Source organism: Procambarus clarkii, chromosome 14 (genome assembly GCF_040958095.1).
Source record: "Procambarus clarkii isolate CNS0578487 chromosome 14, FALCON_Pclarkii_2.0, whole genome shotgun sequence".
Taxonomy (NCBI): Eukaryota; Metazoa; Arthropoda; class Malacostraca; order Decapoda; family Cambaridae; genus Procambarus; species Procambarus clarkii.
This window is the reverse complement of record NC_091163.1, coordinates 11,594,789-11,609,768: the sequence shown is the minus strand read 5'-3', so window position 1 is coordinate 11,609,768 and position 14,980 is coordinate 11,594,789. Positions and strand designations below refer to the sequence as shown.

General features: G+C 39.5%; 1 protein-coding gene across 3 annotated transcripts in view; it reads left to right on the top strand.

The window, feature by feature from the left end:
- Nucleotides 1-14,980, top strand: part of lace (serine palmitoyltransferase long chain base subunit) — a 60,035-nt gene that overhangs the window by 12,201 nt on the left and 32,854 nt on the right. For 2 of the 3 annotated variants that reach the window (XM_045764086.2, XM_045764104.2), the window contains exons 3-4: nt 12,822-12,944; nt 13,677-13,831. In XM_045764086.2, the coding sequence (XP_045620042.2) occupies nt 12,822-12,944; nt 13,677-13,831 (278 nt within the window). The remainder of the gene's footprint in view (nt 1-12,821; nt 12,945-13,676; nt 13,832-14,980) is intronic. The other variant, XM_045764095.2, reaches the window with a different exon arrangement.

The following is a 14,980-nucleotide window of genomic DNA, read 5'->3' as shown; positions in this document are numbered from 1 at the left end:
GGTTTCCTGCTTGTTCCGGTTCCGAAACGGGGCTGTATGGCTCTTCAGTTCATTCTGGACTTGTCCTGTCTGAACTGTTTGATTCTTTGCTCCTCCTTTTGGATGACTACGTTCTCCCAGGTTCAGCTTCTTCTTGAGCCAGACAGTTGGATGGTTTGTTTGGACCTCAATGACATTAATTGGTACGTTCCAAGTCATCCTGGGTTTAGGGATTGGTTAGTGTTCGTGATAGTGCGACAGGCTTACCACTTTTGTTGCTTTCCATTTGGTCTGAATCTGGCATCTCTCATATTCATGTGGTTAACCAGGGTTGTAGTGGCTTGTCTTCCTCTGCTAGGTCTTCGGGTTCTGGTCTAGCTCAACGACTGGTTGGTGTGGGCTCCCAGCTGGACTGCGTGTCTGCTAGCCAGGGATCTGGTTCTTTCCCAGCTTGCTGGGTTCGGGTTCCTGGTGCATTGGTGGAAGTCCCAGTTAGTTCCGTTTCAGGTTTGGACTTGGCTGGGCCTTGTGTGGGATTCGCATGCTGCGTCAGTCTCTCCCTCCTGTGGCGTTGCTTCAGTTGCATTCCCGCCTTCAGCTGTTTTTCAGGGGGACCCGGGTCACTCAGCGGTTGCTCGAGCAGTTGTGTGAGAGCCTGGGAGCCTTACTGGTTTATCTGATGAACAGGGATTTGCTTTGGAGGCTGTTTTGGTATGTTCAGGATAGCCCCTTTCACTTCTTGAAGCCGCTGGGTTTACACTGGTGTCTTTGTCGGTTGCTGAGTCACCTGCTTCCTCTTTGGGTTTTCGGGGTTCGGTGCCATGGCTCCTTTCCCTTCCACACTTGATTTGGTCATGGATGCCTTGTTTCTTGGCTGGTGCTTTGTGACCAATCTCACCAGGCCAGCCAGGGTCGTTGGGCTCCGTCCTTTCCTCTGGCTCACAGCACAGTACAAGATTTTGTGCCTGTATGGCTGCCTTTGCGGCGGACTCGGCTTCCTCAGGTCTCTGATTTGGCTCCATTCGGACTGTAACCCAGAGATTCATTGTCTCAACCATGGGGGGAGGGGGAGCTTTCTGTGGTCCGTGGCCCATTGGAGCAGGTCACTTCGGGTAGCTCTTCTGAGTTCTCGGGGCTTAGCTCTCTGCAGTGTTCCTATTCAGGAAGTGTCCAACATCCTGGCAAATTGCCTGTTGCACTTCATTCCCCTTTCCACAGAGTGGATGGTTGACGCCGCCTCCTTCCTTTGGCTTTGTCAGTCGTACGGGCATCCAGAGGTGGACCTCTTCGCGTCTGTGTGGTCTCGGCATCTCCCATTATACATTGCGCCATTCTCCAACTGCGAGACTTTCGCGTAGACGCTTTCCAGAAGAACTGGTCGAGGTGGGGCTCCTGTACCATTAACCCCCGATCCAGTTAATGCTTTGGGTTCTGGCTTGGTTTGAATCCTATCAGCTGAGGGTGCTTCTCTTGGCCCCATAGTGGCCGGCCCAGCCGTGGTTTCAGGTGCTGCTTGCTTGGCGTCTGAACTCGGGAGTCTTTCCTCGGCTCTGCCTCTTTCAGCAGATTGGGCCAATGAGATACCTTGCTGGTTCGACTTACTCTTTCACTCTTCATGTCTGGTTTTCTGAGACTGGTGTGAAGTGAAGCCACCTGATCACTTGTAAGGTGATCAGGTGGCTTCTTTGATGGTGTCCCACCTGCGGTTTTCATCTCTGCGACAATATGAAGTCTCCTGGCGGTCTTTTCGCCATTTCCTTTCCTTCGGAGGGCGTTATCTGTGTCTGTGAAAGTGGTTTTTGTCCTTTCTTGGCTTTTTCTGGACCAGCATCTCATGCCGAATACTGTCACTTCTTATCGTGCGGCGTTAGTGGAGCCACTCCAGCAAGCGTTCGGAGTGGATGTCACTTCTGCTCCCGTACATTTTTTTCCCCTCCTGCTTGCTCATGCGCCACTTGAGCTGTCTTGATATTTGGACCGGGCGCTCTCTTTTTCCTTTCCTCCCCCTCAGTTTGCTGTGGCTCCTTCAGCTCGGGATTGTTTTCTGAAAGCCTTGTTTTTGTTGGCTTTTGCCTCTGGGGATTGGATTTCGGAACTTCATGCTCTTCTCCGGCGTAGGGGTTTCTGCTCTTTTGACCCAAGTAGGGTTTTGTTCATTTGCAGCCTTTTCCTTTTCTAGCGAAGAAAGAGATGGCTGGCTTCTGGAGGGGTCCGGTAGTTGTGGATGCTTGGTTGGTTACGCCGGTGGCGCCTCATGTCTTATGTCCGGTGGCGGCTTTACGTCATTGCTTGGGGGCCACTGGTTCAGTGTCTGTGGATGCGCTCTTTGGTGGATCCGGTTTCCCTAGTTCTCGGTTCCAGAGCTCGTGTTTCTCAGGTTGTCTGCATTGTAATAAAGTCTAGCCAGTCTGCGGTGTACCTTCATGCCCATGATGTGCGTAAGTATGCTGCTCTGGCCGCTGTTTATGGTAATATTGGATGTCTTAGGTCGACATTCGGGAACGGGGTTTTTTGGAGGGTTTTTCCGAACAGGGTCGTGGCTGCCAGGTATGTTGTGAACGTTCCAGGTCCTCTCCGGCCTTGTGTTGCTTTGGGACGTCTGTCGTGGCCCGCTGTCTCATCTTCGTCTTGAGACCTGCGGTGCTGCCGCCTCCCAGGTAAGTCTCTCTTATTCCTTATCTGTGGGTAGTTAGCTTCAGGGAGCTGACGGGGCTCCCCACAGAAAACCAGTGTTGAATGTAATGAAACGACATTTTCCGGGCGAGCCCCGGAAAATGTAAAAAAAAAAAAAAAAATCACAAAAACAGATGGAAAAAAAATTGCGCACCCCCTTCTTTCAGGGAAGGGGGTGCGCTAATTAGCGGGCGCACTAGTTGGATGATGATTTGCCTTTCTTTCTGGGTGCCCTTCCTGGTCAATGGCAGACACATCATACTGTACTCTAAATGTATAGTGCTCATAATGGCCATTGCTCCCTGTGCCTCCCTGAGGGAACCAGGTTCTGGCTCGTGGTCTCCGGCAGGCATAAAGAACTCCTGTGACTCGTGAACCCAAACTAATATGGCACATGTCAGTTTGGATAGCTTCAGGGAGCCAACAGGGCTCGTCCAGAAAATGGCGTTTTATTACATTCAACACTGGTGTTTTACGGTATTCTTGTAAAGATTACAGCAAGGTTGAATGTCATGATGGGTCTTTAAATACTATACTGTATGTTTTATATACTGTATAAATGTTTTACAATAAAATGCAGGTTCATTAAATATTGTACATTGATTATAAACACGTCCATTATGTCATTGGATACTGTCTTGCTCCGTTGTTGAGATTTTAGATGCCATATCTGTGATATTGTCATAGTAAAGAAATCTTTTATTGATGTCACTATAAAGAAATCATTTTGTTACCAACTTTTAAACAATAATATATTAATGGAATTTTATTCTCGGTAATTACCTATTGTTTATTTGATCGTATATGGACTTGGAGTATACTCAGGTTGAGATAATGTAAAGATCTCCACTCTGAAGCCTTTTCTTTACAGCTTGGACCAACTCGAGAAACGTCTTTTTGGCAGTACAATACTGTATTGCATTTTTATTTGTAATTAAAAATTGACCGATATTACTTATTCACCGAGATTAGTTTAATTTCTTTTTCAACCCCAATTGCTAAGCGTGGTTCACAGGCAGTTGCCTTCTTGATCAGCGTTGAAAGTCTCTTGTCCAGTTAAAAGTTTTTATTAAGAGAAAATTACACAGGGAAGTACACAGCTGAATGACCGGGGGCCAGATTCACAAAATAGTTACACAAGTGCTTACGAACCTGTACATCTTTTCTCAATCTTTGGCGGCTTTGTTTACAATTATTATACAGTTAATGAGCTCCGAAGCACCAGGAGGCTGTTTATAACAATAACAACAGTTAATTGGGAAGTTTTCATGCTTGTAAACTGTTTAATGAATGTAACCAAAGCCGTCAATGATTGAGGAAAGATGTACACGTTTGTAAGTACTGTACTTGCGTAACTGCTTCGTAAATCTGGCCCCTGGTTGGCACCAATAGGTTCTCTCTCTAGTCTGTCATGGGAGCAATATTACAGTATTACCATGATGGTAACATTTACTCTTCAGTACCAGATATAGTCCTGTTCTTCCAGAATTTGTTAACCCTTGTGTTTAGCATCTCCAGTTTTATTAGATATCCTTGACAGGGGTACCTTATGGTGTCCATGCTATACCTGGAGCATGCACATATAAACATACATATAAACCCTTACATATAAACTTGAAACACTCATCATTTATGTATATTGGTGCAAGTTCATTTCTAGCATTTTTTGGCTTCATTTAGCATCATTTAACCTCTGAGGCTAGATTTTAGAACCTCCCCTACATGCCATCCCTTCCTTTTTCATTAGTAAATGATAATTTGATTTGTTTCCCTACCTCTTCCCTCCCTCTATGCCACTCTCATACACAACTATTGCAGTGCACTTCCATGATACAAATACCGCCACACAACACCATATTTCAGTGTTTGCAGATGATGCATTGCGACTGAAAAGAGTTGCAGGGTGCTGCAGAAACATGTTGACAAATATCAGGATTGGTAGATTGGGATGCTAGAATTAAATTCAAACAAGTGTAAGGTAATGAAGATGGGCAAGCAAAATACGAGAGCCAAAGGGAACTAGATTATAATGGGAAAGCAACTACAAGAAGAAATAGGAGAAGCTTGGAGTGAATATAACAACATCAGAAGCTCGTGTAAACAGGATAATGTCAGCAGAGTATAGTAAGTAGATAAACATAAGAACTGCATCTAAAAATCTAAAAGACTGATGCTTTCAAGTCCATATACACTGCAATTGCCACAACCATCGAAACCACTGCAGCCAAAACCATCATAACCACTATAGGCACAACCACCATGACCACCATAGAAACAACCAGCACCATAACCACTGCAGACACAATCACCATAACCACTATAGACACAACCACGATTACAAATACAAACACAACTATCAACTACAGTACCATATCAGCCTCATTACAATCACTGCTCATTGCACAAGCATGTAGTCATTATACCCCTTGTATTCATGATATTCCTTATACGGTACTCATTTAAGTGAACTTTACTCTCGTTATGCCCCTTACATGCCATACAGCACCCTGTTCGTATTCTGAGATACTCTGGCCCAGGGATGCCTTTCCTATCGCCTCTTATACTATTGAAACATACACTCCCTAGTGTTATTAGTAGCTAAATTCAGCATTAAAGTTTCAATTTCTTATGTTGTGTATTATCATTTCAGAGAGTTTTAGGACCATCGTAGATTTCTAGAAAAAAAAACAATGCATGAGGTTATATTATTTGGTCTTAAGATTAATTGTAAACTGAAGCTGTTTACTGTATGGTGTATCTCAAGGCTTTGGTTTAATATTGAATTTGCCTTGCTTTTGTATATACTGTATATATCATACGGCATGTTCTTGCATACTTTCCTCATTGCTCCTTAAGTAATACAAATTTAAAACGTACTTGCATCAATAAACTAAAAATAATTTATATCTAGCTTAGGTGGTAGTACCATGCTTCAATACAGCAATTGTTGTGAGATTTAATAATACTGTATTGTAAACCAGAATACCGTTACACAGAGGCTTAACCCTTATACGGCGCAAAACAAACATATGATTGAACATAACATCAGTTTTTAAAACTTACACAAACATTTTCCATTTTTTTGTGCATAATCAACTCTGCAAATCCTCCAACTTTGTCACTTGATTACCAACATAACTTGTAAAGCAATAAAATTAAAAATAATTTTAAAATTGAATATTGAAAACTTGAGATTTTCAAATCAGATTAAAAAATATAAACTATCACCAATTGTTCATTTAGTGTTACAGTATTATGCTCTCAGAATAGCATATGATCTTCATTTTCATCAAATTAGAATATAGGTTTTTAGTATACCTTACTGTAAACAAAAAAAATCTTCAATATCTCATTTGAAATACTGTACAGTATGCGGCAAATTTAGAAAAAAAAAGTATAACTCGAAACGTTTAGGGTTTATGAAAAATCCATTCTCAAGGGATTGTAGAACAGACAGCTGAGCACACAATGTCAAAATGGTAAAAATCGGTCAGAAACTGGAATTATAGAAGCTACTCAAAGTTAAAACTCTAGTTTTAGAGATAGTTGAAGTTGTCGGCAATGAATAAAGGTACAGTAGTTCAAATTTATTAATATATTTGTATGTTTTAATAAACATTGCTTGCCATTCATAATCGAATATGTGAAAGTTGTAGGTCAATACAGTACTGGGTATGTGTCGAAATGAGGTCAAGAAAAAATAACCCCCCAAAAAAACAAAATATATGGATAATTATAATAATTATAATGATTTAGGGGATATATTTAAGGTATACTTTATATAAGTAAAAAAGCCCTAATCTGGTCCATAATTATCAAAAAAACCTAGAGAGACAGAAAATATTTTGAAATCTCGGAAAAAATCGGCTAAAAAAATTTAACGTTCAAAGTTCTGCGAGTTGTGACTGAGGCTGACTGTGGTGCATTTAATATTTGCTGTTTAATCTTTAGCCACCAATATTGTTCAGAATCCATACACTTTTTTCCTGCTAAGAATATACAGCGAGGAAGTAGGTTTTTAACAAGCATGTTTTGCATGTACAGTACTGAATGTTTATGATGGTCGGCAGGTGGCCAGGAAGCATGTTGAGAGTTAGTGTTCCTGTATTTGTCATGCAGTGTACAGTACCTCTACACATAATGAGGAGCCAAACTTGAGAAAATTAGCAGTGAGCAAATATAATTAAGCAAATTCAAAATGGCTAACTTTCAATTGTGTTTACTGTGATTTGAAAGTCTTAGTTAACCAAGTATGTTTTGATATATAAATCCACTTGAGTCCTTTGGCTGTGACATCATTATTTTGACCATATTTCTACAAAATACAGCCAAACTACAAAATTTCGAAAATCACATTTTTAATTACATACTGTCATGCTTAATTACTACCTGGAAAGAGATAGTGTTTTTTCCGGCTGTGTCATTAACAAAATAAAGTAATTTAATGTAAAATGCAAACCAGATAATCCAAAACCAGGATGGTTTCCCCAAAGCAAATATTTTCATTATAAATAAAAGCATTGAGCATAATTGTTATTTGTTTATCCACTTTGTTATTTATAATAAGAAAATGATGTGCTCGTTCCATATATACAATGAGATGGAGTACCTGGCAGTGCTCAGCCTCACTGTCTTCCCCATCCCCCACATTTTCTCTGTCCCCCCCCCCCCCTACACCTTCCCTGTCCCTGGGGCCCCCACCACACCTAACCTGTCCCTCACCCCCCCCACCACACCTAACCTGTCCCTCACCCCCCCCACCACACCTAACCTGTCCCTCACCCCCCCCCCCCCCCCACACCTTCCCTGTCCCTTGCTCCTCCCCCCCCCCCACACCTTCCCTGTCTTTTCCCCCTCCACACACATTCTCTGTCCCTCACCCCCCACAAACCTTCCCTGTCCCTCCCCTCCCAAACACACCTTCCCTGTCTCCAACACCCCCACTACACACACCTTCCCTGTCACCCCCTCCCCCACACTTTCCCAGTCCCTTTCCCCACTCATCTTTCCTGTCTCCTCCTCCCCCACCCACACTTTCTCTGTCTCTTCCCCTGCCCCTCCCCCCCCCCCCACCCCCACACACACAGACACTATCTTCCCAGACTTGCCCCCATTACTGTAACCAATTTCCCTATGCACTATCTCACTGGGTTAGGGCCAGTATGCAAATCCGTCATCTGGACATACATGTTACATATCAATATCTAAATACATGTACTGCACATTATTAAATACAGTACATGTAAACAATTGTGTATTTTAAATAGTAAAAACAGAATATAGTTTTTGAATCATTATACAGTACATTATAATGTAAACAAAATTGCTCAAATAACTTGGTATCAGGCCATGTATAGACTATCATAAATGCAATAAATAAGCCTACTCACTAAGGATTAGTATTTATTTTACCCAAAAAGTACCAAAAATATTAATTCTCCTCTGCCTATTTTCTACATTGATTTTGCTCCTATTGTTGATCTATATTGTTTTATAAAATATAATATATTTTCTTCTAAGGTAGAAAAATAATTCTCTTCTCATTTTTACCATTAATCTTTATTGGAGAGGAAATTGTGAATGAATCCTAAACAGAAGATTGAAACATATACATGCAAAAGAAAAGCTCTTTACAAACTTAGGTAGACTTTCAATATGTACCAAATACAGTACAAATACTATATATGTATATTTAATGTACATACCATATTTCTAGTCAGTGTAATATCATTTATTTTAATTATGTAAAATACTTATAAAAAGCATGTTTGAAGGAAGCATATTTGCCAATTTCTAGGGCTTCCATATGCAATGACATTTGATTCTGCTGTTATCTGCTAGCTGTATTTACCAGGTTCAGGGGTCGGGTTTGACGTTCAGAGATGCCGGGCTGTACATTACATGACACAGAAATGTTTTTTTCTAGGCACGTAGATTGAGGTCACTTATCACATTCCAAGTCTATTTTTGTTGACTCAACTGCTGTCACTATGCAGCCAAAAGGTTAAGCAAGTTTTGCAAATCTAAAAGATTGTGCATTCAATTTTACATTTTATTATTATGCTGTTTATTGTCAAGTGTTTTTATGGAAAAATGAGGTTAAGAAAGCTGTTCATTTGCAGGGTCATAACACTTGGGTGGTGGCACTGTAAAAGTGCTGCACTTTTAACAGGCCACTGTTTCATAGGTTATTATCATAAAGATGAAGAGGCTAAATAATTGCATTAGTGAACTGACTGAAATGAAGACCAGTGCCATATAATTAATAGCCGAACTGAAACTCTTATACTCCAAGATGTTTACCAGATACACTACAGGTAGTGTTATCTTGATGCGCACAATGGTATTGCATCAAGAGCTATACACTCTTACAGCATGACATACACTGCTATATCAATCTTGAATGCACTAAAAATATGATAACATCTCTTAAACTGTTTTTATCAATGTTTTTAGTATTGTGTGATTAAGAGAGAGTAATTTGATTTAAGCATGACTAACTTTTAGATGATGACTTTAAAAATTCTGCCTTACATGGAAACTTTAAAACACAAAATTATGGAATGGTAAAAAGGATGGACATGAAATTAAAAGCTTGGCTAGTCCTTCGATTCTTGGGAAAGAATATTATAGCCTCAAACTGTCTTTATTCTTGGTCCATTAGACCACACTATAATACAGTAAATACAACAGTTTGAAACTAAAGTGAAATGGATCATAATAATTCAGCAAACTTCTCAATAACTTCAAACAGACCTCAGTTATACATTAACACTGAAACACTTCCCATCAGATCACTGGTACACAGCAACGCCTCCTACACTACACATAACAGATGGCCAGTACACAGTATCATTGTATATAACAGCTCACCTGTACATGGAAATATTATATATATACTGTATGACAGATTACCAGAACTCAATTTAATTTGGGATTGGTTAATTCACACTTCATTCCAACTTGTGTTCTACCCTGCACAAGGTGCTCATACTTGGCAAGCTTGGCATGAACCTTGTCTGCTTCTGTGCTACCCTCTACGTAACAAAAATGGTCTATGTTCACCATTATGCAGTTTAGGGGTGAATTCTCGATGATAGGTTATCACCATCAAATGTTTTTAATAATTGCATCATCTCATTCACCTGGGCTGTAGGAGACTTGAACCATGGACCCCGTGCATGTGAGACTAATGCTCTATTGACTGATGTATTGAATAGTCTTAATTTAAATGGCATCATCCATATGTCTGAATATGACTAGATGAAGTCTCTACAGCCATGACAGTACATTGTCAGCTGACAAAATTGATAATGATGTACCATTGTCAGGAACAAGAAATTTGTTGAGTTATCCTGTCCAGTGGTGGCGTTATTGCGTCTGACGAATGATGTACACATCATCCACTGCGCCATACCATTGGTCAGTTATTTGGGATTAGATTTTTACCTTGTAAGCACATAAAAGGACATAGATGCTTTGTGTTAATGCAGCATGTTAAGACAATGTTGCAAAAATCAAAGAGTTTAATGTAATGAAACACCTTTTTCTGGGCAGCTTTAGTTGCTCCCTGCTGCATGGCTCTGGAATCCCAGACACCTACAAAACTACTAAGCCTTTTTACTAGTAAAGGCCTATTGAGCATCAATATTTGATGTGCTTATAGAGGTGAATTGAGCATGGAGATCTGAGATCAACCCAAAACTCGGTAAAACCCAAAACCCCAAAAATCAACCCAAACGTGAGTAAAACCTAACACCCTTGGATCAACCCAAAAACTGAGTAAAATTGCGTAAAGTATCATACAGGCAAAGCAAAACAAACTTTATTATAGAAAGAAAACATGAAATAAAGGAAGCAAAAGTTTGCCAAGTGTCAACAAACCAGATGTTAGTACTTGAGTGCACCTGGCAGTGCACTTGAGTTCACTAAGATCACCCAGGGGTCCAACTTGCCTGCCTCAATCGTGTGTAATTACTTAAGTGTAGTTACAGGATGAGAGCTACACTCGTGATGTGTCCCTTCTTTGTTGTATAATGCTTTGAAACTACTGACGGTTTTGGCCTCCACCACCACCTCACTTGTTCCAACCCTCTCCCTAACTTTTTGCTAAAGAAAAGTTTTTAATATTTTATCGGCACCTTTGTTTCCTTAGCTTGAATCTGTGTCCTCTTGTTTGTGAAGTTGTTGGTTTCAGGAATCCTCTTTGTCAATTTGTTTGATTCCTGTTAGTATTTTGTAGGTGGTGATCATATCACCTTTTTTTCTTCTATCTTCTAATTTTGGCATGTTTAACGCCCCTAGTCTCTCCTCGTAACTCATGTTTTTCAGTTCTGGAAGCCATTTTGTAGCATGCCATTGTACCTTTTCCAGTTTATTTATGTGCTTGAGATTTGGGCACCATACAACTGCTGCATATTCCAATTTTGGTCTCAAAAAAGTCATGAACAGTTTTTTTAGTATTTCACAATCGAATATAATTGAAAACAAGTCTGAAGTTGGAAGTGTGCCACACCCAAGAAGCACTCGATTCCCATGGAGAAGAAAGGCAACTATCAAGACTGTCCACAAAAAGGTGGTACATTACATTCAGTCCTTGATTTCTAGACTGGCCCTCGGTAGTTCCCTACACCGTTGACTTTTAACCAGTGGCATCACTGGTGTTCTTCCAGTGATGCCTCAGGGTGAAAAAAACATTAATAAGGTAACAAATAAAGATGGAGGAAGGGTTTACATGTGGAGTGAGATGCCTGAAAACCCAGGACTAGGGGAAAGTTGAAATTCAGTGACTGGAAAAGCATCCAAGAGCCACACAGGCCCGGGGGGTGTGGGCAACATCCAACATATAAAGGGCAGCCAAAACCCGGTTAGACTGCCAGAAACTCCGAGCCCAAATATTTGCCTTAGACATATTAGCTGTATTAACAGCATACTTGTGCACATCATGTGTATGCAGTTACACATCCAGCTGGATAAACCTGAACCTCTCAACGAATAATACTTTGCACCACTGGCTGGCATACCAAGCATCCACCATCAGAGGACCCAGATGAAAAGTAAAGGTCTCATTTTTGGCCATAAATGACAAGGAAGGCTGGAGACAGAACAGTTCTTAGAATAAAAGGAACAAATCCCCTTCTTGTGGTTAAACTTATAAATTTCATAAACACAACTTCCAGAAGCCAGAGCCAACAAGAAAGCCACCTTATAAAGTAATCCTCAGCTGAGAGAGACAAGAAACTGAAGTGGGAACAAAAAGGAAAGAACCAGATCCAAGGACCACGTAGGCTCTAGAGGAACAGGAGCTGGCTTGAGGTAAAAGAAGGGGGAGGTTGATAATTTTCAATGCTGTAATTTTAATTGATGCTATGTAAGCTTATCAGTTTTAATACAAAACATTTGGTTTATCTGTATGAAATGGGCCATTGTGGTAAAATTGCTCATTAACTAAATGTGAAACCATTACTAAGTGCTCCTTATAGGCTTAATGGTATTAGTATTATTTCAGGTACAATACCTGTAAAGATCGAGTTCACAGGCACAGTTCTTTCTCTTATGTTTATCCCCATGTTTTTTTAAGTCATAACATTTGTTAGGGATATTTTAAAGAAAACAAATACTGTACTCCAGTTTGTTTCTGACATTTGTTTATTCATTGCAGTAACATTTTTCTAAACTCATTTTTAAATTTGTTATTGTGTTACTATTACTGATGATGTTGCTGTACAATAACAATCTTTTCTTGGTGTAACTATAAAACTTGACTGTTTAATATTCTCTTATTAACCTTGGGTGCTTTACATGTTAGCTGTTATTTGCATGTTGCTGCTGGTTTACTGCATGTTCACTTCCTGTTATGTTCTCACCAGTAGCTTGTGTTGGTAGTATGTCTTTTGTGCGTGTTCACAGTCCACAAAAAAAAAGCAGCTGTGATTCAAGTGCTAATACTTAATTGTGATTTTTGTTCAGTGTGTGTACAGTCACGAAATATGTTAAGGGTATTTTATATTTTAAGTAGAGATGTATAGAAGATTAAAGTACAGTACCTGTGTACTGTATTGTGATTCATTGAACTGGGTTTGTCCATTTTTGTCATGCTTTGTTTGGAATCTACACTTTTTCCCCAATTTAAAAAAAGAATGCATTTTTTTACAACACTAATAAAAAAGGACATCGAGGAGTGTCCACCGTTCACCACCTTCACCATCTATCTGTCCTATGGCGTCCTCTTCTTCGTGGGCTACATCAAGGAATTCTTCTATCCACCATCAACGAAAGAAAAAAACAGAGAGGTAGAGTGAATTGGGAAGAACTCTAGATTTTTATCTTAAGAGCACCTTAATCATGATATTGTTTTCATAAGCTTGTGCTAAATTGGATGTTCAGTAAAATGGAAATACTGTGTGGGTTATACAGTATATTACAGCACTGTATTCACTATTTTGGGGCCAAAACACTTCAAATGGTTCTGGTGTTTTTGGTTGACTTTGCTTGAGGTGTACTTTGGAGGAAAGCCTAGAGTTAGACCTTAATATGATTGTTATGTAGGGGACACCATGGCAAAGGGCAATGCTGGCCTCTCACCTTAAGAAAATGGGAAATTACCTGAAGCCAGGCAGAATTGGCATAGTGTTCCCATTATGGTAGGCTCAGGGTTGGTCACTCTGGCATGGCAAGGCCCTCAACTAGTGTAAACCTTCTTGCCCGGGAACATTGCCACCCTACGCAGTTCTAAATAATTGTATGTTAGTGTCAGATATATACAATAATTCTTCTTTACTCTTGATTTGCTATATCATTTTTTGCATCGTGATTTGTAAAATATGTGCATCAGACTTCTTTATCCATGCTTACATTGTTGTGCTTTATGTAATGTTTGAGGTATGTTTTATGTTATGAGTGAGCTCTCATTTTCTTTTGTTTTGCTTTTTTATTAGCCTATTTATTTATAATTCATTTTTGTAAGATGAATTAGTTTGTTTCCTAAATTGTAATTGAATTTCACAGCAATTTTATCTAAACAGGGATATGTCCCACTGTACATTGGGTTTGAGAGCTTCTACACTCGCAATGTGTACCGCCGTATTCAAGACTGTTGGAACCGAACAATCTGCAGTGTTCCTGGTGCAGAAATTGATCTTATGGAGCGATACACACCTGACTATGGTTGGACTATGAAGTAAGTACATGTATGCATAGTTTATTGTCTTCAGAGTATGCTTAAGAAACTTTATTTCAAGTAATTCAATTGTACAGTATTTTGTTCTTGTGAAAATGTTAGATTATGGCTAGAATTAGTTAAGTGTTTTAATATAAAAGATGTGGCAAATTGAGGTATGTCTTATTGTCGTGTAATCATTTTCTTTTTAGAGTGATTCCTATTTAGTATATCGAGTGTCTTAATTTTGACTTGTCACATAAAGTACTTATGTTAGCCATATTTAGAGCCAATTAAAAATTTTGTTTGGGACTAGTGTGGAAGTTTAGTCTGTTTGATGTGACGATGCCTGCATATAATGCACATATCGCAGTGGCTACCTACCAGTGGGCTTAACATACTGCTGTGTGTACAGGGGAATAGACTAGTCCAGCCGTTCTCGAGTTGTTTTGAAAGCTAGAGCCAATAACATAAATAATTTCTCAAATAGCAGATGTCTATCATATTACAGTTTTTTGTTTTATATTTAATTTAGAATTATAATTAGGATAATAAAAATCTATTAAAACACCTGTTTTAGAAAAGATTTATTAATCCGAAACTTTCAAAGTCATGGGTCACTGAACTATGACGACACATCGAAGGAAAACCAAGTGAGGTTTACAGTACACTATTCCCTATATCTGTCCACCCCTCAGTCATGTTGTTTCATGACAGGAAAATGTCCATAAGGAGATTTCACCACATGTAGCTAGCTTCTCACGCTTCAGCCTTTAAATTAATTTACAAAGATAGGTGTGCCAAAATTCAGTATTATTGTTAATATCTTTCTTGACAAAAATTAATTACAATTTTGGCTAATCTGAGGAATTCAATTAAGTCTTATTAGAGTGAGGATAATGCTGGTATTCACTGTCACACAGGACAGAGGATCATACACAAGACAATAAGTCTAAACTGTAGGCTGAAGCATATATATATACAGTATATATATATATATCATGGTTACAATCAATGTTTCAATGTACGAATATGTAATTCAACTTTCTATTATGCACAGCCACACAAGGGCAGGGATGGATTCGTAAGAGATGCAGCTTTAAAAATAATAACATAAATAAAATTGTTCCTCATTCTTTAAAATGGACAGCAGATTTAGGATAGATAAGT